Source organism: Zonotrichia leucophrys, chromosome 3, assembly GCF_028769735.1.
Source record: "Zonotrichia leucophrys gambelii isolate GWCS_2022_RI chromosome 3, RI_Zleu_2.0, whole genome shotgun sequence".
Lineage (NCBI taxonomy): Eukaryota > Metazoa > Chordata > Aves > Passeriformes > Passerellidae > Zonotrichia > Zonotrichia leucophrys.
Window position 1 is genome coordinate 24333593 of NC_088172.1, and position 25905 is coordinate 24359497.

Below are 25905 nucleotides of genomic sequence, written 5' to 3' on the forward strand. Positions count from 1 at the left end.
TTCATTCTTTTTCAGTAGAAATTATTCTTCATTATCCGGGAAAAGAAGTATGATTTTAATCGATCTGTCTGGAGGACATTACTGAAATATCTACATTGCAAATGATGAACTTTCCTACTTTTTAAACATCTGTATCTGTATATGGCAATGATTAACACATATAAATTATAGCAAGGTTTTTATTTTAAAAACTATTCTTGTTTCAAAGTATAACAAAACAGGGTTGAACTTGCAGAGGCTAATTCAGCTTCAGTTATGCCGTATAAAACAAAGTAACTGCTGCAGTGAAAGGAAGTAAGATATAATAAAAACCTGCAGAAATTAAAGCAGAATCTATCTCTAAGCAATACACATTAGTTTTCAACATTTTCCACAGTAATTCTCCTTTGTCAAAGCTATGTAACAATGTAAAGGGACATCAGGAATTCAAATCACAAATAAAAGACAAACATAGAAATGAGGAACTTGACACAGAGATCAACTGTGGTTTTTTCACATGCAAATGATTAAGGGGCTCTCTGCCCAACCCAGGGGTGCAGACGTGCAGAGCATGCAGGTAGGATGTACGGATCAAGGCGTGCACTTTTCCTCTGCAGGGGAACCATGGAGATGACAGCACAGAAGAGAAAAGGCACTTACAGTTGTTCTAGAGAGGCAAGTCCTTTAAATGCTTGCCTGTCAATTGACTGGATTTCATTCTTGTACAAATAGCTGAAACAAGAAACAATCAGTAATATTAGTACACAAACAAGAGCTACATGAAGGTGGAAAAGAAGAATTAAGTTGACACGTGAAGACAGTTTTTCAACTACATATTAGAAAAAAAAATACAAATCAAAAACTAAAAACATAAAATTATTCTATCCTTGAGATTTCATCCCAAATGACATAAGTCTGGGGCCTTGAAGACCCTGAGGCTCACACCCGGATGGACTTGGGCTTTCCAGTGCTCATAGCACAACTTACTGGATTTTTGTCCCTTGTTCTCTTGATTGGTTTGCCAAAAGTCAAAATAAATTCAACTTAATGGGACAGAATTGCATTAGAGGTGTCTTTACCAGAACACACCAGGGATGGCCTCTTGATTTCTTTAAAATACTCATCTGAATACTGGTGCTAATATTCAAATTAGGATAGAGTGGGTCTTTTACTGGACTTGGAGAACAAACAGTGAGAAATTTCTCTAACTCCGCCTGTGTCACCTTTGGAATATTCACAAAAAATACAAGTTATAATACTGGTATCACACCCATAAAGCGGCACTGTATATTTATCACTGTGCAGAAGATGGACATTAGGTCCCCACTGATACTCAACAAAATAAACAAATACACATGCAGAGTATCAGTATGATCATATGTGTTGTCTACACCTTTTTTATGGAATTAAAATAAATCAGGAAGGATCAGTGTATGTTCTCATGTTCATCATGCTCTTAGCAGCAAGGATGGTTTAGTGAGGGGGTATTGGAGAAAAATCACACAGTTTAGCTGATGACTGCAGTTTCTGCATGGAGGCAGCAAATGAAATACTTTGGGGGTTCAGTGTCAGTCACTCTTTTTGTGTTAGGATAGGCACAGGTTTGTGGTTAAGAACTTTTTCACAATTATTTGACAAATGATTTGAAACTCAGTTAATCAGGCATGGGTTTCTATGGAAAGGGGATGAAGACACTTTGTACCACAAATGACTTTATTAGCAGGCATCTTATTAGTAATGGTTTTGGGTTTTCTATTACAGTTTTCAGTAACTTACTGGAAATATTGCAAACTCCTTTTGGTGCAACAGAAAAAATACTGGCTCTGCTGGAGGTGGTGGCAGTTTTTACACTGATGTGACAATGGGCAACATTTCACAATAGGCCCTAACAAGGAAAGAAGTTGTAGGTATTTGATATTAAACTAATGACAACTTTGGGGAACAATAAGGAGTAATATCCTTCCTTTGAATCTAAATTAACTTCCAATGCACTGCTTGCTGACAATCCACCACGTTAATATACAGAGATTCCTGTGTGCTTTTTTAACATAGATATACATCTGAATAAAAAAGCAGAATTCTTCCAAGAACAGGTAACAAGGAAATAAAAATTTCTGAGGTTTTAAAAATATTCAAAAACCAGAAAAAAATTACTGCCTTGTGAAATTACTGTAAAAACTTTTAAAATCATTTGAAAACAGTGATTTTTCTTTATGTGGAACTGGTTTTTATTCTATTTGAAAAAAAATATTTCATGAGTATTAAAATATTTGTTTTGGCTCAGATTTACCAATTCATTTGAGGATCACAGTCATTACAATTTTCTCTCCTTAATTGTCCTCTCTGAAATTCAATTCCTATCTTATTTTCCTGTGAGAATTTTAAACACACCTTTTGACTCCTTAGCAAATTTTGAGGAATGATCAGCTGAAGTGTTATTTATCTTTCTTAATACACTTAATTCCACTTGGCAATGTGGAAATCTCTCTTATTTCTGAGTACTTCAGGTCAGACCAGAGAACCAAAGTGGGCTTAGACAGTTTTGAAAACTGCCCTCAGTTAATCATCTCTTTCTGGCATTTCAACAATTTTATTCAAAAAATCTGAATTCATCAGATTTTTAAAAAATTTTACCACAACCATTCATATAACTTTCATTTACTCTCTGCAGACAGAAGGAAGCAGAGGGTGAAAATCGGAGTTGAATTAGACTGGGATAATGCCTGTAGTACTGCAGACTTTTACCAGCATACTGCAGGGAAGGGAGCAGGCTCTAGGAGTTCTTACCAAGCCACTGCAGCGAGCCTTTATTTGGTGTTTTCAGCTTTAAATCAAAGCTTTTTTCCATTCTGACCAGAAAACCCTCAGCTGCAGGAAACTCAACCAACCTCAGTCAACCATATCCTCCCTTCACAGAGAAACCCCAGTAACCTCAGGCTACACATCCTATGACAAATGTGTTAACCAAACTTCCATTTAACTGTAGCTATTTCACTGAGGACAACAGAAAGAAAGACATATAATTATTTGCCTAATGGACAGAGACATGTCAGAATATAAAGTACAAATAAGTATCATTCACAACAAAAATTCGTCCCTCTAAAATGGTAGCATGCACATACAGTGTTATAGAAGTAAAGCTTTGTAAACATTCTTAAATTTTAACTAACATTCTCAAAATTTATCTCAGTTACATTATCTGAAAATAAATGTAGTACAATGAGGGAAAAAATTATTTATCATTTAATTTACCTAAAGGCTCTCTTACAGAACTGAATATTAGAATTTTCAGGAGATGAATAAACAGTGGATTGAAATGGAAAAGGGATATATTCCATTAAGACATTAAGTTATTTTCGGACAATTATTAATATCAATTTTTATTATTTTTATTAATTTCTATTTTTAGAAATGTTAAAGAAAAAAATAAAAGAGTATTTTTTTCCCAGAAATGCAAGCAAGGCTGCTAGAGATCAGAGGTACTGGCCATATACTTCAGAAATGAACAAATAGGTAATCAGTTACAAGAAAATTTGGGAGAAAAAGTAGCTTTAATTAACAAGCCTGCTAGATTGTGAGGATATTATTGGGGAGTTCTTTTTTTCTTTTTTTAATGGACCATATTAAAAATCATGTGATTCTAGGAAAGTAAGATTCAGATATATTTGTTTGGAACTGGAGAGAAAAAAGGCAAAAAGTAACAAGCATTGCAGCATTAAATCTCACAAGTAAATAAACACCCAAACACAGGTTTACATAGGAACACGAAGGACAGTGGAACCAGCAACATGAATTGCAAAGAGAAGAGCTCTGGAACCACTGGAGGTGCCCAGAGGACCAAGTAACATGGCCAAGACAGCAAGAGTGGCAGAAGGTATGGAAGGAAATGACACCTAATCTCAAACACAACCTCTCCTATTATTACTTCATTCACCAGACACAAAACAAAACTTGCATGCTCCCTGTTGGCATTTCTGGAACTGACACACTTCATAAGTCTTACAAATTACCATTTACCATATGCTCATGGTAATACTTTCATGTCTGTTTCCTCATCTATGCATTTCATACCAGGCCAATATACAACGTTGTTGACAAATTTCATTCCCCAGTTTTATTGCTTTCACTTCCTTCATGTTATCTTCTAGCTCACTGCTGTGTAAATGCCCAATATATGTTCTCCTTATCTGGAAAGGTTTTTAATTGCTAACCAATATTATAAATTTCTCCCTAACTCCTCCTGACTTCTTCCTTTTTTAACTCACATTCATTTTTTCCACTTCTGGTTCCAAAATCTTCTAATATTCTACATGTTGCAATGGTAATAATGTGCCTACTTTCAATTCCCAGCTATCTTCTCTCTTGGAGAATAAACTGTTGACTTTTAGGCTTGGGAAGAATTATCTTATCATGTTTCCACAAATTTACCTGCATCTATACTATAAGGTTGGGAAGCTTACTAAAGAGCTTTATTGCCAACACTGAAGTATATGGAGTAAAGACAGAATGACAGAAAAGCAGAGAATCAGAAGAAAAAGAAAAAAAAAAGTATCCTCTTGATTTCACAACAAAACAATAATTACATTTCATTCTTTCCAACCTTTAGTATATTAATACAAAACCAAATTATTACCACAAACAGCACAGCAAAATCACACAAAACTGCTTTTATAATTGCCAGAATTTCAATTACATAAAAACCAAGACAATAAAAAAATCCTAAAAAAATGTAAAAAAATTATGTGCACAATTTTCTTTTGATGATGCAAAGACCGAGTTTTACAGTGATGAATACTTTTAATGCAGAGAAAATTGACAAAATATTACTCTTCATCAAAATGTGTTCTTCATACAGATAACTGTGGTAACATGCACTCCTCATAAAACTAAAAGCTCAACTTCAGAAAGGGATAGTACAAAGAAGCATTTGAAAATCCTGATTTAGATCCTGTTGAAAAAAATTTTGTTTGAAAGTGCAATAGCTGATCTTCAGCAGTCATACAGGAATGGAACTTAACATCTATCTCTCAGTGACTGGCTTAAAAAAAATAAATACGCTGTGATATACTTTATATATTTTATATAAAAATATATAATTGTGACTGGTTTTAGTTTTAAATATGCATGTTTACTAATTGTTATAGATTTTATATTTATATATACTCACATTTTGCTAAATCAGGGACACTGAGAAATGACAGGTTTTTTAAAATTAGTCAGGGAATTATACATTTTCAGAACCACATGCAATCCAGTACAAGTTGTCACGAGAACAGAAGTAACATCATGGATCAATGATCTAGTTTTATGAAACATGACAGTACAAGTTAGATTTGCAAATATCAACAGGACCAGACGATACTAGATCTCAACTTGTCCAGGTGATTTGACTTCATAATAGTGCAATCTGAGCAGTATTTCTAACATTTGCACAATCTCTCCCCCCTGATTTCTACTTCAGTGAATCCTTTTGGAAAGAAATGTTTTGATTTATTCCCTTCATTTAATAGAATACAGTTAGCATTCAGTAACTCAGCTGAAACTTTAACTGCTGAACAGTATTGATTTGTTACATCTAAGTCTTCTGTATTGATAACCTGACCAGTACCACAAATTTTTTAACTTTAAGGCTGTTCAATTTAAACATTTGTCACAGCCTTTGAAACAGGAAAAAACCCCTTCATTTATTTTTTCAAAACAAAGGACAGCTTTAAAGAGCTCCCTGCAGTTGAATAAATTACCACACTGAACTTTATATTTAAATTTCCCGGGGAACAACAGGAAAATAAAATATCTTCCTCTTAATAATACAGATACTGACAGCCATTACTACATGTATATGAAAACAAATCAGAGTTCAGTCATCTTTTTTCACATTTTCATTGAACTGAACATTCTGCATTGTTAAGTTTTATTTCACCTTTACTACAGCTGGGTATAGGCAGGCATGTGAAAACAAAAAAGTAATAAGAATCAAGAAAAATCTTTGTACAGTTGCTGACTATGGAAAGAAGTTTAGCAAACCTCACATAGTAAAACCTTATGTACTATACTACTACATGCAGACATTTCTTGTAACAAATACAATCATCATGGACTTTAATAATCCATTGGCAACTGTCTGTTCAATAGTCTTTTCCCTCCTGTTGTGTAGATGTTAAACAATTTCATTACTGAAAGACAATACACATAAAAAGGAGAGCAGGAAACGTAATCAAGCACAACTTGGAAAAACAGGCAAATGTGTCTGCAGAAATTTATGTGATTTTCTCCCTGCTCCCACCTCCTTAGAGGTCTTCTGGCTGTATTCTTGGAAACTGCATGGAAATTTCAGCTTCTGAATTGTTTCCGAAGCAATGAAAACTCAATGTGACCTTTTTCTTCTGTATGTCATTCAAGTAACCATCAATCAATACTCCAAGACAATGGAGTGAAACTTTTCTAAATGACAATCCATAAGGTCGTCTCCAGAAACTAGAGCTGAGAATCCATGACAACTAACTATGCAGCTTTAGTCTAGTACGCAGACAAAAATAACATTTTGATGCCTTTTGTTTATTCATATAATTAACAACCTTGGTATGTTTGTCAAAAAAGAGAGAAGTTAGGCTTAAAATATACAGGCTGACTGAAAACCTGGAACAGCAAATCATATACATACTCTAATATTTTGGGTTTGACTGAATTTTTCACTTATGAATTCAGTGAAAAATTTAGGGATAGTTAATACGCTTAGGTAAATTACAAGCTTCTGCTGACACAACCTTTGGACTAGCTACTTTCGAATCACTTTTCAAAAGACAAAAAGTACCTGTGTGAAGGTTTCAGTGAACAATTAAAGAGGTGGTTTCCTTCACCTTTCAATGTATCCCTTCTTAAATTATAAGTTGCATATAATGAACAGCAACTAGTAAGTCCTTTAAAATGGATTGCCTACAGACAGCAGTCTTTTATTAGCAATAACTTAAAGAAAAACAGTTGCCCCCACCCATAAATTCATTTCACAGACTTTCAGTGCAGTTTATCTCCTGATATAGTGGGTCAGATATCACCATGTCAGATTAGAACTTTCTCACTGAAGAAGCTGTTAACACAGTGAAGTGACATTTCATTTAACTTACAGATATTTCAGATTTTCAAGATCTTCAAATGCCCCACTAGGAATTCTTTTGATTTGATTGTTGTTTAGAAGCCTACAAAAAGAAATAAATAACCATTTATTTTAACATAAAGAAACACTAGGGAAAAAAGTGTAAAAGCAGGGGCAACATAGTATGAAATGGAAAATGCTTTTTCCCCTAAGAGTATCTGTTAGAGAAAAAAAGTTGAAGTGACTTTTCCCAGATGTTTCTCAGCAATATCTTGTGTACTGGGCCTTTACATCGTATAGGAACACAACTGTCTGTATGCACAGATTTGCACTCATCCCTCATACACTGGTTTTATAAAGCAAAAGGAATTCAAATGTATCCTGTCTTTATCTGGGACTTGTGAATATCAGACCAGTGATTTGGACAGTTAAAACTTGAGCTGGATATCTGGCAGAAATTGTAATTCAAAACTGGGGATCAGCTGCAAACAGAAGTATGAGCAAAGGAGACTGGAAATAGGGACAGTTAGCAAGAATATCTTGGCAGCACAGATTTGGACAATATACATTTTGGGGAAAGTCCTATCATTTCTTCTGGTGTGAATATAGAGTACAAGATGTTTCAGTACATTTGCCATGATTACCTGCAGATAAATAGTGATCCAAAGCTCACTGACATCACAACTGTATTTCAGCTCTTACACTACTTGTGTTCTGGGAAACAGTCACATTTGCAATCATAAATTATGTACATTTAAAAGTGAAAATAATTGTTTGCCTTAATTCCTCCTTGTGCCTGCTAATATATTAAAGAAGAGAAACATTCATGCATTTGTTTTAAAAGTGATGCCTGAAGGAATGATAGAGCAGATACAAAGTTAAAATTATAATACTCATACTAATTGTATTATTGGTTGTAAAAGGTCTTTTAGAAAGACTTTTCTTTACAATCGTAAACGATAACAAAGATCTCCATAAATGGCAGCTCAGTAGGAACAAAACCATCTGACTCCTGCTCCTGCCAGTCCTGGTAAGCACATTAGAATAGGAGTGTTCAGAATATCAGAATTTGTCAAATATTTTGTAACTGTAACACATTTGCACATCTCAGCCTTTAATCAGCTTTCTTGTAACCCCATGGTTTATTATGTGATATTCCAGCAAAACAATTTAGCACCATGTCAGAAAAAAAAATCTTACAATAATGGTCTGCATTTTTTCATGAAATTCAATTAAAGTATATCAGTAAAATACTAGTATGCAAATAATTTTCTTTTTATTTTGATAAACATACATGTATTTTTGCCTTCAAATATTTTGGTCTTAATCCCCACTTCTCCCATCTGTGTAAATGCTACAGCTCAAATTTATGAGACTACTTATCTGTGAAAAGTAAGCAAATATGACACATTATCAAATTGATCATATTAAGTCAAAAGGGAAAGAGTCTTAGGGTTGAAAAAGGACTTACAGTGTGTTCAGGTTTTTAAGCCTTCTAAACTCTCCAGGCTGGATTTCTTTAATCCTATTAAACCTCAGGTCTCTGTAGAATAAAAAAAGAAAAAAAAATCATGTAATTAAAAAAGCTTCGTGTTTTTTAATATGAAAAAATGAACTAAGCACAAGTCTTTTGTGATGACTGACCAGCTTCTGTCCATAAAACACAACACAATTCCAAAGCAAAACAATTCCAAAGGCTGTTTGACAAGTTTAGGAGAGGATTCAGAAATGTGTCACAACTGTAATCTTTGCACCATGCCTGGTCTCAATTAAAACAAATGTGCTCTGCATTTTCACAGGTAATATGTTAACAAAAGTCTCTCTGCAATTTGGTTAAAGGAAATACAGAAGAGCAGACAAAACTCAATCAGCTGCATCCCAATCCCATACAACCCCACTGGCTGAGGCTGCACTAATGGCAGGAATCGTTGTCTGAAGTCTTTTATGAAGAACATACTTAAGCATCATTCCTCATGAATCCACCCATCAGGACTTGTTCTGCTCTGGAATAATGGCCTCAGAAGGACTTTTTCTATGTTAGTGGTTTAGGATGTGGCCTGCTGTTCATTGCAGAGAAAGGATTAGACATGTGGTTCTGTTTGCATTACACTCCACCAAAATACTTGATCAGTGACTGGAAAAAATGAGGGATGCAAACTTCTATCTTTTATTTAGATGTGTAGTTAAACTGCCTGTAGATGTGCTGGAAAGCCCTTTTACACAACACTCAGCAAACTGAGGATTTCCAGATTTAGAAACGCAAATTTTTAAAACCCTAACTTGTTCTTCACAAAAGCACTTATTTAGTTCTACTTTAACAGCATTGTTTTGCTCATCACTCAGACGTTTTATGTGTCATACACATATGTTCCCGATGAGAAGGAGATGCTGCCTCTGAACCTCAGGTGCCAAGATATTCCAAACAACCATGGAATGTCATATCCTGCACTGAGAGAAGATACAGCAGATCCCTCAGTAAGAATCATTGGACATGACATACCACTTTACTTTTCTTGATTTTTCTAGATCATCTGAAAGTTTATTTTGTTCCGAAAGAGCATTTTAATTTTGATTAAAATACTCAAAAGTGCAAAAATTCAATATTCTTGAATGGAATATTGGAAACAGTGTTTCTCAAAAGCCTCAAATTACCATTACAACTAGCAATATTTAGCTCCTAAAACCCTCTTTTTTTAGGTATAAAATAATGTACATTCATCCATATGACAAGTAGGTCTATTCCCTACACCAGTGCAAAGGCAATAAATAAAAATTTAAAACTTTCATGAATGCAAGCAAGGAGCCAGCCCCCTGGGTCAGCAGCAAAATCACCCCCCTTTTGATGTATCCAATCGACTCTGCAGTAACTCTTGAGGATATCTGGGGATTAGGAACACCAGGCAAAGTAATTACATGCATTATTGCATGCAGTACCAAGCTGCATGTAACATCATATATAGTGATACTTATCTCAACTCCTAACACTATTGCCCTTCTCATATTGTTAAAGCTAAAGAAGACATCAGGTTTGAAATTCTACCCATTCATTTTCATTCTACATAAAAATATGAGAAAAGGGAGCTGCAATAAAACACAGCACATAAATTTTCTCTAGAGCACAGTATATTTTGTATCTGCAAGTACAATTATGAAGAATATATATGTATTGTTCAAAGTCAGTACTACAATTAAAATTGGAGGGAAAAAACAATGTTAACCTTACTACAACGTAGTATTATAATTTTGGTCCATTCATTCAAAGAATATTTCCTCCTTCAAAGGAAGTAACATTTATCAGTGTTCACTCAAAGTATTTTCATTAATTTTCAGCACAAAATCCCCCAAAATAAAGAGTTAAACAGCTCACAAATTAAGAAGATAAAAGTTAAATCATAACCACTGAAGACTTCTAAAGAAGAAATCTGTCAAACTGTAATAATTTCCCTATACAACAAGAAAATAAACAAGTGGATAAAGGAAATAGAAATTTCATTGCATGCATTAATTTAGGGGGTGTGGTATATACAATTCACATAAACAATAGACGAAATCTTCACTTATTGAAGTGAAAGATTGCATCCAACAGAATTGGCAGAAATCAGAGAAATGCCATGCCCCCACAGCACAGACACCATATCCAGCTTATGATAACAGAATGATTTCAGGGAACAGAAGAGCTCAAAGCAAAAGCCCAACAGCAATCGGAAATGTCCCCTTGGAGAGTGAATGGCAGGAATGAGGACTGTGTTAAAACTGAAAAATGAGTATGGGTAGCACAAATAGGCCATTGTGGAGCAGATCTTCAAAGGCATTTTGTGTGGCTGAAATAATGTGTGGTCAATCAGCATGATGAGGTTTCTTGACCCTTTTTTTCTGACTAGTTCCGGCCCAACTGTGCCACATGACTTTCACTCACAAAAGCCTGTTCCCTGCCCATTCAATTCTCTTTCACCTTGTTCACTGCTCCCCATTTCACTCTGACAAACTGACATATCCTGGCTGGATGCTGTGCTTTGGACCAGAGCAAGCCTGACTCCCACTGACCAGCCAGAGTGCACCAGGAGGTTAAAACAGCAGACTCAGGGAAGCCACTCAGTTGTCACTGTCATTTTTCCCTCTCCTAATCTTTAAACAGTAAATGAAATTACCATTTAAAGAAATGCAAACACCTGTGATGATGGCATTGAATTTTAGGGTATTTAACAATTTTTGCCTAACAACTCAAAAATAAATGTCATGCATTTGGTTTTTAAAATAAAAATCTCTTACAACTAATTCAGATTGTCTCTTTTACTATGTTTCAAAGTGAAAACATTTACTTCTTAAAATTGTAGCTAGACAACATAATTCAAGCTGAAAAATCCACTTCAGCTGCACAGGCTTCCTCAGAAGCCAAGCCCATCATTTTGAAGCATGTCTTGCTTGAATAACAAACAAAACACGTCCATGATAGCCAGCAAACTGAACACTCTCAAGGGTTATTTTATTCCTGGCTGCACTCAGGAGCTCTGTTCTGCGCTAATCCATGGAGCATGACCAGGAAATGTTCGGCAGAGCACGAGGCTGCGTGGGCCAAGAACGTGCCAGGGAGCAGGCGGTCAATTTAGCAATTGGATGCTCCTGAGATTCACATTCCAGCGCCTGGGAATGGCCGTGGTCCCACAGCCCTGCAAGCAGCCATGGCCAGGACATGTGCCAGGCAGGGTGTGCACACACACTCTGGCTTTGCCGGCTCCTGCATTCTGTTACCTGAACAGGGCTCTGGGAAGATCCCTAAGGCCCACATGGATGGCATGGAAGTAAATATAATATTTGTGTATGTTTCCTTTTCTGTCACAAAGCAAATGAGAAATGTGCTGCAGACACTTTTCGTCTGGATGAAAATTAATCCTGTTCTTAATAAATTCTGTATGTGAGCTAACAGCATCCATTTATCTCCCCTCTTTACAGTGCCCATTTTAAACTATTTCTAATTTAGCATTGAAAATTAACTTTCAACAATATTTTTATTTAATTAAACACAGTGAAAATTTCTAAGTATATAAAAATTGAAAACCATTGCTGTCCCATAAGATCCAATGCTTCCATGGCACATCCTGGCACTGTAGGACAGGACATTCTTTAAAGCTTGCACTGGCAGTGTGCAGTAATGAAAGACAGGGTTTCTCTCTTAAAACATCCTAATGGGGTATGGCAACATTGGGCCATATGAATTCATTGCAAGTTTACAAATTAACACTTTATAAATACTAAAGACCTTAATAACTATTTGGACATATGACAGTCACACAGGGTACACAGCAAACAGTACAAAATTGACCTTAAACATCAAGCAACTTACAGGAAGAACTAATTAAAGAACTTTCTGTTTGAAATCTCTGAGAGAAAGGATTGTTTTTGCTTAGATCGAACCATGCACTGAATGTAAAAGTGCAACATTTTATATAAAATGCCTAAAGTGCAGTTTTCCTTTATTCTTTTTTTTCTAGTTATTGTTAAGCAACATACAGGGTGGAAAGGTAAGGATTATGATTTCATTACTTTTATAAAGGGTTAGACTTGACATATTTCAATAATATTATTTCAGGTCCCTTTTTTGCATATGCTTAAAGATTCTGTTGCTTCATCAAATTCAGAAAAATCATTAACTGCTCTAAGTCAGATGGATTTAAAGTAGGGTTGTGAAGAACATATCATGTGCTCTCATCATGCACCTCAAAAGGCAGCCACCTTTGGATCAGATTGTGCATACTTCACACCAGAACTGGTCAGTCCAAGTCATCACTCCACCAATGGTAACCTACTGATCTCAGACAATAAGCACTCATTAGTCAGCAGTTATTACAAAAAGTATCATCCTAAGCAGGACAAATGTGAAAATTCCTTATAAAGAACTGCTGGAGCAGCAGTAGGAAAGACACCAGGGCTTCTCCTCTGCTTGATCCATCCCAGCCATGCACTTCTCATCTCTCCTTGAGGACTGGGCATCCTGTGACTTATTAGAGCTTGGAGGATGTCCCAGAGATCCCCTCATTGCTAGAGAGCATACTAAAAATGCCTTTCATTTTTTTCAATTTTAATCTGTGTCAGAAAAAAAAATTGTCATGATCCAATACTAAGATCTTTAATAAAAAAATTAAACCCAAAATTTAACATGTTATGCTACTGCTTCCTCTACAGTCATCCTTCTCTATATATACACATATAATTAGCCAATTGTAACATGGATATAGAAACAATGTATTAAGTGATAATGTAATTAAAAGCATCTATCTTGGGAGATATTGTATGTATGCATAGCATAACATCAGGACATTCACAAAAAAACTCACTCTGCATGTCACAGAAATGAGACAATTAAAGAGATTTCAAATCTAGAATTACCAATACAGCCCCAAAATCTTAGATTAAGTAAGGGAGATAACTTTGCTTTGGACACCTGTTATTAAAAAATGCTTGAGAGGGGAATTCTATATGCAAAAGGAAGATTTTAACCACAACATGTAATTTGATCTTCTGTTTATACCTCTCCCGATACTTGAGGCATTCACATTTTCTGAAAAATCCCTTTGCCCAGGATTTTTCTCCTGGGAAGTTGAGAAGCCTCAGAGAAAAATGAAAACAATAATTATCTCATTTGCTTCTCCTCTGTTTTGCTCATGTGGAATGTGTTTGGAGATTGTTTATCCAAGAGGTGATTGTTTCATTGGATTTCTGGTGTGTTTTGACTCAATGGCCAGTCAGTGCCAAGCTGTGTTGGGACTCTGGAGAAAGTAACGAGTTTTCATTATCTTTTTAGCATTGTGTAAGAATCCTTTCTCTATTCTTTAGTATAGTTTAGTATAGTATTCATTAATATAATATAGTATCATAAAATAATTAATTAGCCTTCTGAGAACATGGAGTCAGATTCATCATTCCTTCCTGCCACAAGTGTCCCCACAAATACAATAGATACTGAAAAATATAAATGCAAAAATAGACTTTTGATCCCATTTCCTTGTCACATTAAAGAACAAATTTGTTATTGTTTTCACTGTTAAGGCTGAGGAAGACACACACAGCTGGTCAAACCAAGCACTCATTAGTTGCACTGACACCAACCAATTGTGCAACATAAAGCTATGTCTTACTCAGTACTTTTTGGTTAGACCTACTACTTCATATCGCCTGAACTTCCCAACTTCAGAAGATCCCTTTAATAATTTGTTCATCTCCAAGGATCTGTTTTAAGCTTTTCTAGTCCAAACATGAAAATATCCTCTTACTTTGCTCAATAACACTAAATGCAAACAACAGATCAACCTAAACACCAAATTGCACTTACATTTGTTATAGTTATTTTAGGGACTATTGACCAGCATATTGCTCCCAGGTATCACAGAGTAAGGACCACATTCACACATTCATGCTAAGGAACACTACATGAAAAGGAGAGTAAGTAAAACAAAACAATTTTTTTTTAAAACACCAAATCCTAGGACTGTCTCCAAAACCAGTATCTGTAAATACAGAATAAAGCAAATTTACTACTGGCACACTAGAATAAAGTATTTAAACTGAAGTTTTGAAGAGCTGCATTTTTTTTAGCCTGCCATATTGAAAGCATCTGATTTCCTACTTGAAATTGAAAATAGTTGTATATCTGTTAGCTTTGGACAAGACAAAGGCAATTTGGATAAAACCAACTTAGTCATAAATATGCTGTTTCAAATGCCATGCTGACCCATTAATGACTTTTATTACCAGTTCTCATTTGACAGAAAAATACTAAAGCATTTACCAATGAAACCAAATCCTGATTTTTACTAGCAAAAATAAAAGGAGGCAAGTATCTCATTACCTTGTTTCAAGGGTTCACCAGCATCGATTCAAGACATGAATGAACTTAAAATTTAGAGTTATTTCCTCAGCTAAGCAAAATCACCACAGCAGTAAAAGCCGAAAAGAAAATCTGAAAGAACACTACTGTCTTAAGTATTTTAAAAATTGACAGGTTCCCAAATGTCCAACTTCTGCTGTGAAGGTAGATGCTTTTTAAAGGTCCAGTGAAAACTATTTAAATCTAAATCTCTTCCTCTATAAGTGATTGTAAAGTATAAGGTAATATAATCTTCATTACTTTAATCTGATAAATTAAAAGGAGGTAGTGGGAGAAATAATGCAAGCTTTAAAATTATGCATTTATCATTGTCATAACATTCTGCTATTGAGTGTTATAAACAGTCTGAGAAAGATTCTTATGTGAAACACAGTGCACTCATTCATCTGTAAGGCTAGATACGAAATACTGACTGGCAACAAGAAGTGACAAAACGGAAAATAAATTCCTTCAGCTGTGTGATATATACTGGATCTGGAAAAATGGTGCAAACTAGCTAATCTCATTTTCCTCTAAAAAAAAAAGGAAGGGAGCAAATTAATAGACAAACATTAGATTTGTAGATCTATTAGATTTAAAAGGTAAATCAATAATTTAAGTTTACATAATTGCCCTCATGCATTTAGCACTTTTATGACGCGTTTGTAAGGTAGGAGTTGTCATAACCAGATGATTTTACCATTGCTAAATCCAAAAGAACAAAATAAGACACATTTTTTTCCTAACCACTACAGATGAATTACTATTCAGCAGAAATAACCTATACCTTGAACACCAAACTGCTATGTTTCTCAATACAGAACAAAAGATCTGCAAATGCCAGCAAGACTACATTGCTTATGTCTACTTTATTCTTATTCTTTTTTTATTCAAGGTCATCCCAGCAGGAAATGAAAAACAGCCATCAGCATAGTAAAAACATTCAAACAGAGCAGAGCATGAAAATTGCACAAAAGAGGTTATATAATCAAGTCAGTGGAGTAACTGGATGATGTCAATGACACTTTAATGCTGCTTTAACTACTGCTTTGTAAAAAAAATGTGCCACTTTGTTGAACAAACAAAGACACAGACACCACTTAAAAACATAAAACCAAATCCTACTTGCAGCTGCAGCACTACTTACAGTAATCATCTGTTAGCAGAGTAACACTGGCTGGAACACTAGAGAAACCAAGTTTTTGTGGGGTTTTTTGGCCTCCTTTTCAGATTTAGCCCTAGAACTTCTTTTACAAACAAAATTATATCATTCTTCTTTTTCTTGGTGTTTCATTTTCTGGGTTAATCTTCCCCAGTCTAATTATTACATACAATATGTAATTTTCTCTAATTTATATTGAGATATTTTTATTATCTGTACATTAGCATGCAGCACATAAAAAAGCCACTGCATTTTGAGATGGGAAATTAAAACATTATTCTTACATTGTGAGGGTGTATCATAGTCAATAGTACTTAGTATACTGTAATTTCAGTACCAAAAGTAAATGGTAGGACCATAAAAATATTGAAATCTGTTGAACAGGATGCAGAACATTCGGCAGTACTCGCCTTCATCATAAACCCAGGCTTCAGAAAATATAAATAATGAAGTCTAGATGATATATCAATTATCTAATTAAAATAATATCTGATTTGCACAAATATGTATGATTTGCTAACAGGAATTTTGAATTCACATGTCTTAAGAACTATTTTTTCAGCTACAGCTTTGGTGAACACAGAGCTTATTACATATCCTTCTCCAAGAGCTAAGGATTTGTTTTAACTAACAATTTTTTTGCCATTACAGTTGAAAGGAAAACATTTACATGTTAATTCAATCAAATGCACTACAGTATTGTCTTACTAAGTCTTTAGATCCCTTTGCTGCCCTTGTCACCAATATTTCTAACCAGCCATTAAAAGTGCCATTAAAAGGACTCAAGTGGGATTTGCTGCTCCAAAGTTTTAGGTCTGTAGGCTTGCCAAAAATTATACATGGAAATTTTACCATGGTGTGATTGTGGCTCTTTGTCTTATCCACTTTCAGAGTCCTTCAATATTCATCCACTACAGAAATTATTTTGAAATTAGAAATTTTATTTTATAATGGTTTCTAATTCTCATGCTATCTTTAAAAAAAAAAAAAAAAAAAAAAAAAACAAAAAAAAAAACCAAAACAAAACCAAACTAACACAACTAGTGTTAGTTTTACCAGCATGGATAGAATTCAGAGATGCAATTGCTGTTTCTGCAGTCTGAGAAATTACAAGAAAAGGCAAAATCTGTCTTTATTTCTCTCAGGGGGATCTATTGCTGAAACCAAACAATGAAAAGGCTGTTGACAGCACAGCCACATGTTTCATTACTGATTATTTTTCACAGAAATGACCTTGGGAAAGGGCTGATGTTTCGTCCTGTGTTTGTGCTATGCCCAATAAAACAAAGTACAACAGCTGTATCTGCAGGCTGCACTACCACAAATCTGAGGTAGCAAAGGTCTTGGATCAAACTAATGGTTGGCACAGTCTGTGCAAAGAGCTGTGATACAATGCAATATTTTAGAGGACTAGTGGCAGCTGGAGATGCAACCTTTTCTTGGTTTCCTTTTTAATATTTAAGAATATGCAGTTTCAACTGGACTTTTGAATAAAAAGTTACATTTCTCCTCTATAGTAGGCTAAAGAAGACACCAAAATATGAAGCTGACTAGTTTATGGCTCAGCATGAACCACTGAAACAAATGCACTAGTTTTGTTTGCTTTTAAAGTTAGCAGTCCTGTGAATTACTACTGTGAAAAGACCACAGAAATTCTGATGTTATGCAGTCATAAATTAGTCTTATTTTCCTCCCATGTACCATTCTGTAAAATAAATACTGTTTCTCCACTTCTCTGTCTCACGGGGATGCTTAATTCTAAACTCTATGTCCATGAAATACTGCTATTCTCAGAGGAAAAAACTGAAAGCCAGAAAGAAACATTATCATTCCTGAACCTCTCACACAAGATAAGTCACACAACAACAGAGAAATTCCTTTCTTAAGGCAATTATTGCTGTCAGAGCTGAGCCATCCCTTTGAGAAATATATAAAATTGTGATTCAAGACCATTAATCAAGCAAAATCTAATGGCTTGCTAGTCCTTATAGCAGTAAACTATATTCACTGTTAAAAATTAGACAGACTCTAATAGTCTGCTTCCAAATCAGATAGTCTGCTCCCAAATTTCAGCTTGAGCATGTTTGTTTCCAGTTTCTGCTCAGCAGAAACAAACACCTTTAAGTGAAGAATAGCACTGATAATTTTTCTTTAAAAAATTCAAACACTGAAGTTCATCAAGTTCATAGGTTTTTTGGTTTTTTGGTTTTTTGTTTTTTTGGGTTTTTTTCAGCAGCTCTTGAAAGATTTAAAAAGAAATAAACCATAAAACTTCAAATAGTTATGGGTAGGGAAAAACACAACTCTGATTTTGTTCTGTAGTAGATTAGACCTCTCAGGAAAATGGATGCAAATAGTGTGCATATTCATAATTGAAAACCAACACAGAATAATCACCTGTGTTTTACCAGAGTGCCTTAAGCTTCTTTCTAACTCTGCCACTCAGCACCTCTCCCACAGGAGCATCCATCTGGGTACCCCCTGTGCTGGGTGAGGATCAGTGCAGGGTTGAGCTCTCAGCTACAAAGACCCTACAGCTGAACACGGGTGAGAGAGAGGGCTCTGAATGAATGAACAAGCTGGACAGGTGAACTAATGAGCCAGTATAAAAGAGTGGTTTCCCCATCACTGCAGTTTTAGGGACTTTCCTCGAGGCAGGCAGCCTCATTGATGCAGTGCTTGTGAGCTTGTATTATATTTATTATGCCAATAAATAACATCCGGCATCTAAAATGCCAATGACCTCACTAAAGAATGCCCATTTTGTTTCCTTCAATTCAAACAAAAGTTCTGCAATTCAGGACCAACATCAAGCCAAAGGATGAGGAAAATTGAAGGAATTACTGCATCTAAAAATAACATCTAAATTTGACTCAAAAGCTTTTATTCATTGTAAATCTATGCGTCACTCTTCCCCATACACTAGGCAGGTTTTGTTGGAATATATTTCCAACTGTTTTGTACTTCCCATTTGTTTCCAATAGTGATAGGTATATTAGATTCCAATAGACTTGGAGGTGCTAGAATTTACTTGGAGAGTTGTTCTTGTAGAATGCTAAGGACATTTTACTATTAAAATGGAAACACTGTTGGCTTGCATAAAGAGTAACAACAAAAATTCAGGCACTCTATCACTTGGCTGCAGACTGGATCCCTGGTTTCAGACAAAGCAACAGCTCTTCCTTCCACTTCATGGAAAATCCCAGGTCACCTCAATGAAAAAGCTGCAACTCTTGGAATGGAATTTTCTGCTTCCTGAGGTTAACAACAGGCTGCAAGAGCAGATAAGTTAGCTGCTTTCTGACTCTGCTTCCAGCTCCTCCTGCTCCAGTAAAAGAACACTCAGAGGACCAGGGGCCTTAGGACTCCTCTGATATTTATCTCCCCCTTCCTCAGGAGTGCAGACAGCCTCAAGGCAGGCAATTGGGCGTTCCTGTCTCTTGGGAGAAGTTGTTTTCTCTCTATGAAGTGTACTGCAAATGGCTACATTCAACCCTAAAGTACCCAACCTAATGACATGCAGAGAAGAGAACATCTGGGAACTGATTATTGCTTCCCTCATCCTCTTACATCATGTCCATTCTCACACAGATAGCAAAATTATAAACAAAAAGCAGTTTTAGAGCTATTACTCATTAGGGAACAAGTTACCTTATAGAATGCATCAAGAGAATAATAGAAGATTAATAATAAACATTAGGCTTTATACATTTTTATTATATTCCATAGCTTGACTCAATCAATACCCATTGTCTTTTACCTCACATTGCAAAAGTAGAGCTAAGCAATACTAGCCTACAACTTCTTCTCCTGCACATTTCTTTTCTTCTTTCTCTACCTAAATTGAATTGATTGGCTATCTTTAAAAACAGCTAGAAAAACTGGATTGCTGAAAATTATGGATGTATCTGAAATTTCCAAGTAAATCTTACTAGTCTTGTCAGTATTTTTAATTCCAGTAGCCTCAGGAGATCACATCTATTTTGCATTGTCATGCACCCTCTTCCTAGCAGTTCTGATACTGGCAGCATTAAGCCTACAATCAATTAGAAAGCACTCTTCTGAATCTCTCTGTAATTATTCCATTCTATTGACACAACACTGAAGATACCAGAAAAAAATATTAAACATGTGTGGACAGAATGTTTTTACATACTTCCACGTTGTTCATAATACAAAAACAGTAACTTCTGAATAAAATCAAAGACAAGTTTATCCTTCTTCAGTCTTCACAGTGTAATGCCATTTTTAAAATTCTAATTCAATCTGATTTTTCTATTTTGAACATGTTTCAACAGACATTCTTGCTTTAATTACCCCATACAAACTAGCTATACCCAGGCCATATAAATACCATTTGGGCCACATGGAGAGCAGCCAAGCTGCCCAGTAATAGCAAATGGGGATTCTCAAGGGGTCTTTCCTCAGCTCAAACATAAAGAACAACACTTTTGACTAGTGTGTATATAAAAAAAAAGTGCAAACATTTGATTACTCTTGCCAAAGTAGCATGAAAATACCAGAAGTATCTCTAAAATATTCAATTAAGTACAAACCTGCCTTTAAGGAATATCAGATGGTTTAAAATACCCACATAATAAATACCTAGCATAAGAACTGGTGGCACTCGCATCCCTGGCAAGGACAGAAAGTGCAAGGGGGCTTTTTCTCTAGAAGGGGCACTCAGTGCTCTGTGTTTGCCCAAACTGCCCCTTCAAGCTGCATCACAGACTCAGCTAATTTTATGGTTTTCTCTGAGGTGTAATGAGGCCCCAGGGGCAGGAGGCCCCTTGCTCAGGAGGCAGCTCCTCCCCTCTCTCAGACATCACCACCGGGCCACCAAACCAGGGAAATGATTCAGACAAACCAAATGTTCCTCTCTTGCTTCTTTTCCAGATAACTCTGAGAAATGGTGAAGACCACGGGCAGGAATGAGCAACTACTGCTGGCCAAAAAAAAGCCAAGGACCCTTCACAGGGTGTTTCTGAATTGTTGGTTTGTTTTTGGTTTTTTTTTGTTTTTTTTTTTTTTTTACTGCAAAAGGGTACAATCTCTGTTTGGTAAATTAAAAGAGAAAGTTGGAGAAAACAAGTAGCTATATACTAGCATTAATACACTTAATAGACCAACTACTTAAATACATTAGACTTACTATTTTCTTTTAATATGCAATCCAAATAATAAAAAAATTCTAGCTGCAGCCATTTAAAAAAAAAATCTTAGTTTCAATAAGCAGATATTTCAATAAGCAGATATATCTACCAAATAATTTCCAGCTCTGAATAAAAGAGTCTTATAATTTTTCTACTACTAAAAAACCCATCTACATGACTTGAAAAATAAATTAGTAATATTGCACTTAACTAAGACCACTGCTATGTCAAATATTTGGCTTAAAAGCCTGTGAAAAAATTATTTCCCAGAAGTATTAATCACCAAATTTTAACTGCAAAAGAATCCTCTGGACCCACAGTTAAACGATCACTGTTCTAAGAGTGGTCAGAAGTACAAATATACCCTCTGATCCAAAGGCACACAAACACCAGTTTGTGGCTGGGACTTCCACAAACACTTCAAACACTTCAGGAACTGAAGAGGCTGAAGACTGCAAGTCACAAACCCAGAACTCAGCACTTAAATGAAAAATTTTCTACTGGTAAAGTTTCCTCAGTTGTCAGATACTGCGCTACTGCAGCAGTCCTGTGGCTGAAATCTCTCCTGAGAGATTGTACAGGGCTCTGGAGGGACAACTCCTTCCCATGTCCAAACCACACAGCTGAAGAGAAGCCTGAACTGAATGAACATTTTATTTCCTGCCCACTGAAGCTTCATCACTATGCAGTTTAAACCAACAGATTTACATAAGGAAAGAGACACAAATCAAGAAAAAAACAAAACAAAACAAACCCCAAATTTTAAATATCCAAAGGCACTAAAAAAGATTTACAAATCCTGATGCTATCAGAAGTTTCTTACATGTGGGTCTGAATGTTAAAACTAATTTATTTTATGGGTCTACCCTAATGTTGAACTATCTCCAAATTTCAAAATTTAAAAAAATAAAATAAATTAATTCCACTCAAATCATAACGTTCTTTTAAAAAACAACTTTTTGTTTACACTGTCCAGAAGATTGATTCCTGACAAATGAAATATTCTTTCAGAGAAATACAGGTATTTTTAAAGTGAAGTCAGCCTGCAAAAGCCAGTAAGTATATAAAAGTTATTTAATTAACCAACCAACCAAACAGGACAGAAATTCTGTGGCAGACAATGTCTGACATGTGAGACAGACACTTGCTCTATTCTAGCACTATTAAGAAACAATTCCTTGTAGATATTCAGAGTAAAAAAAAAGTAAATGAAAGGTAATGAAAAACTCTTATCTAAGTAATCTGGCTTGTGTTCTATGTACAGTGTGAATTCAAAATTTTACCAACATTGAAAAGACAAAACTAGTTTGAATTTAACTTGATATTGTTAAATGGTGAGTGCCAAACCACAGCTAGTTCTTATTTCTTTCTCTGATGAATAAGAGATTATAAACACCATGGAGTTACAAAAATAGCCTACATAATATACCTGAGTGTGAGGGCTGTACACAAGTCACTTGCCTACCTGTCATATTTGTTTTAAGTGTTGTTCACATTGCAACTTCATCAAAACCAGAAAATTTCCTCTGTATTATCTGAGGTATTTGACAATCCCACAGATTTCTTCAAAAGACAAGTCTATCTTACACCTATTGATGGATATATATATTTTATACAGATATGACCAGTATAAAGATTGACACTGAAAGATGGATTGTTTTGTTGTTTTTCTTAAATAAACCTTGCTTTCAGCCAATTAATTGCTGTTCAGTTAGAAATAACTGTTCATTAGAAATCTCTAATGAATACTGGATCCCAGACTCCTTTTACATATTTTTTCTTTTTCTAAATCTTACATTCAATTATTCCCATGCAAGATGTATCCAAATTTTTAAAGTAAAATAGAGGATATCAAGAAGAAAACATCTACTCCAGAAAATACACAAAGCTGACATAGTATAAAACATCCAAGAAAATACTCATATCACAATGGAGGATAAGAGGATTTTCTGGCTAAGTTTTCAAAACTGTTGTTGACTGAATCAAGAAAAATGTTTCAACGTGTATCAGCATTTTAGAAATTTCAAGTGATTTAGATTATTGATAGAGAACTCAGGAAAAAATATAATATCCTGAGTTTTTAAAAATGGTTTAAATAAATTATAAATGTTACCATACTAAGAAAGGTATTTACAGACCTTTAATAATTGTCTGGTAGCCATTATTTACATACCTGATAACTAAGTCTCCAATCTACAAGTTAACATCCTTTAGCTATACATAAATGTCTAACTAGGAAACATTTTAATTTATTTTACCCCCTACATAGGTGCTTTTGCATTTACTTAAGCTTTTCCCAGGGCAATAAAATTAAATCAGGAAGTTAATGTCATGAATTTGGCCAGAGCAAGCAACCAATTCACAAAATCAAATTGCTCTCCCTGCTCTTACAGCTCTGCCACAGCTCTGCAGTTCTCTTTGCCTGTATAAGTCTCTCCTTCTACTGACATATTAATTCAATTACCTAGGCCCTTTTTACAGGAGCCTGAGAACCTTACCAAAGTCAAAGATCTGAATTTTCTCATTCAATTTATGGCTGTAAGAAAAAAATACTATCACTTCTCCAATTCCATGGAGAGTTTATCAAAATGCCATGAAACCAAAACTTCTTTCTTGAACCCAAATTAGCTATTATCCCAAAGAGTGACAAAATATCCCTTAAAAGGTATCCTGCTTTGATAGGCCATGTGCTTTTTAATCTACATATGTCACACCATCATACTGCTGCTCTAGCTCTTTACTTGATCTTAGCAGACAATGTAATGTGGCATTTATTTATGTTTCAGTTTTGAATGGCTCGCTAAGGTTGTCTGTGTACCAGAACAAACATGGCCCCTCATATTTTTCAAAATATTTTGAAAAAATTGGGAAGAAAAATTCTCTCTTCTCACCATTAAAAAGTGACAAGACATCAATTTAAAGATTTGAAAACTGGTGACTGATTTAATCTGATTATGATTATAATCTATCATTAAATAGACGCCACCATGAGACACCAAATAGTGAAACTTTATATTAAAGTGGACAACCAAGATCTTGTAATAGTGAAATATTTGCTTCTGTAGAGCATGATGGACCTTGGACAGAGGCTATAAACCTCTGAATTTCACTGTTGTGAGAAGTCTGCACTGAATTTCATGCTGTCCCAGTCACAATGCTCACACTGCCTAGAGATAAATCAAGCATGCAAGGACTCATTTATTCTTTATTTTTTTTCTGCAACAAAGGAAACCAGCAGCAAAATGGCTAATAAAAGGCTATTAAATCCAGTCTGGCTAACACAGTGCAAAGAACTTGACATTTAGCAGTCATCATCCTCCTTACCAAAAACAGTCATTAGTTAAGGTAACACCGTGTACCAAGTAATATTTTTCCTTTTTCAGACCAGCCAGGCAATGAGCAGTCTGTTGTAATAAGTGATTTAAGGGGAAAGAATGCTGAAAGAAAATGTTTCCGAAAGATACAGGGAGTGGCAATTGGAAAGAGAATAAAAAAATCTGAAAGTTACAACAACAGATCACACCAAAAAAGAGAGCAATGTCACAGGCAGTAAAACTAATTTGGAGTTAAATACATTTGCTCATTGTTTTCCTTAGTGAAACTTAAAAAACAACTCAGAAAAGAAAACTAAAAGAGAACGCTACATCACACAGAATGTCACACTTTTTATTCTACAAACTTTCACATAGTTTCAAGATACCCTACCAGCCACTGCACAAACTCTTCAATGTCCTAATCTTTGCTTATCTTTGTAAATACAGATTAAACAAAAAGACATGAAGATGAGAGACAACATTAATCTCTCTTCTGTGAGTCTTTCTCAAGATTTTGAGACTCTTTGTTATTTGTAGTAAACAGTCAATTTTCTGTTTAACAGAATCACTTGACTCTCATTAGCAGCAGTAATAATGCCATACCAAAAAGAAATCAAATTTGGCAGCCTGATAAGCAAAGGAAGGAAAAGGAAACATTTGAGTCATTCCGTTCCAGCTCAGTCAGCTCCTGTTGCACCATCTCTATGGATTGTCTTGAAACTCTGCCCACATTTGCAATAAGAAAGCCTTTAAAGTTACTTTTGTTTTGGTTTGGATTTTTTTTTTCATTGAATCCAAATGGAAAAAAATTAGACAGTTTAGCTCAGTTGTTTCCCTACATCTATCTATCCATCTATCTGTATACACACACATTATGTACAGTATGTGTACATATAAATATACAGAAACACATATATACATAAGTTTTTGAAATACTAACTTCTTTTTATACATAGACTTCACCAGAAAGACAAGCAACTATAAATGTTTAGATTGTGTGATACAGATTTTAAATGTCACCTTTATAAATGGATCTTTTCTGTAAGTGAAGTCTTATCCTCTAAGGATGTAAACACTTTGGCTTGCTGGAAAGAGACTCAGCAAATGTCCGTGTCCAGGAAAAATCAGAAGCCTGGGAATTACTCATTTATACAAAGCTATGCGTGAGTTCTGCAAGATGAGATCTAGAGTCTACAAAATATTTGATCACAAAATACTGTAAACAAACTACAGTCAGCTTTGAAAGTCCCAGAAATTTGAATCCAAAAATAAATAATAGAAAAAATACCATATTAAAACATGAATCAAGATGGATTAAAATTTAATTGGTCTTTTAGTTGTTCAAA

The 25905-nt window shown here is 35.1% G+C and overlaps 1 protein-coding gene across 1 annotated transcript in view; it reads right to left on the reverse strand.

Moving 5' to 3' along the window:
* Positions 1-25905, reverse strand: part of PXDN (peroxidasin) — an 82808-nt gene that overhangs the window by 48596 nt on the left and 8307 nt on the right. The window contains exons 2-4 of the mRNA XM_064707651.1: positions 8541-8612; positions 7101-7172; positions 640-711 (exon numbers count right to left, since the gene is read on the reverse strand). Of these exons, the coding sequence (XP_064563721.1) occupies positions 640-711; positions 7101-7172; positions 8541-8612 (216 nt within the window). The remainder of the gene's footprint in view (positions 1-639; positions 712-7100; positions 7173-8540; positions 8613-25905) is intronic.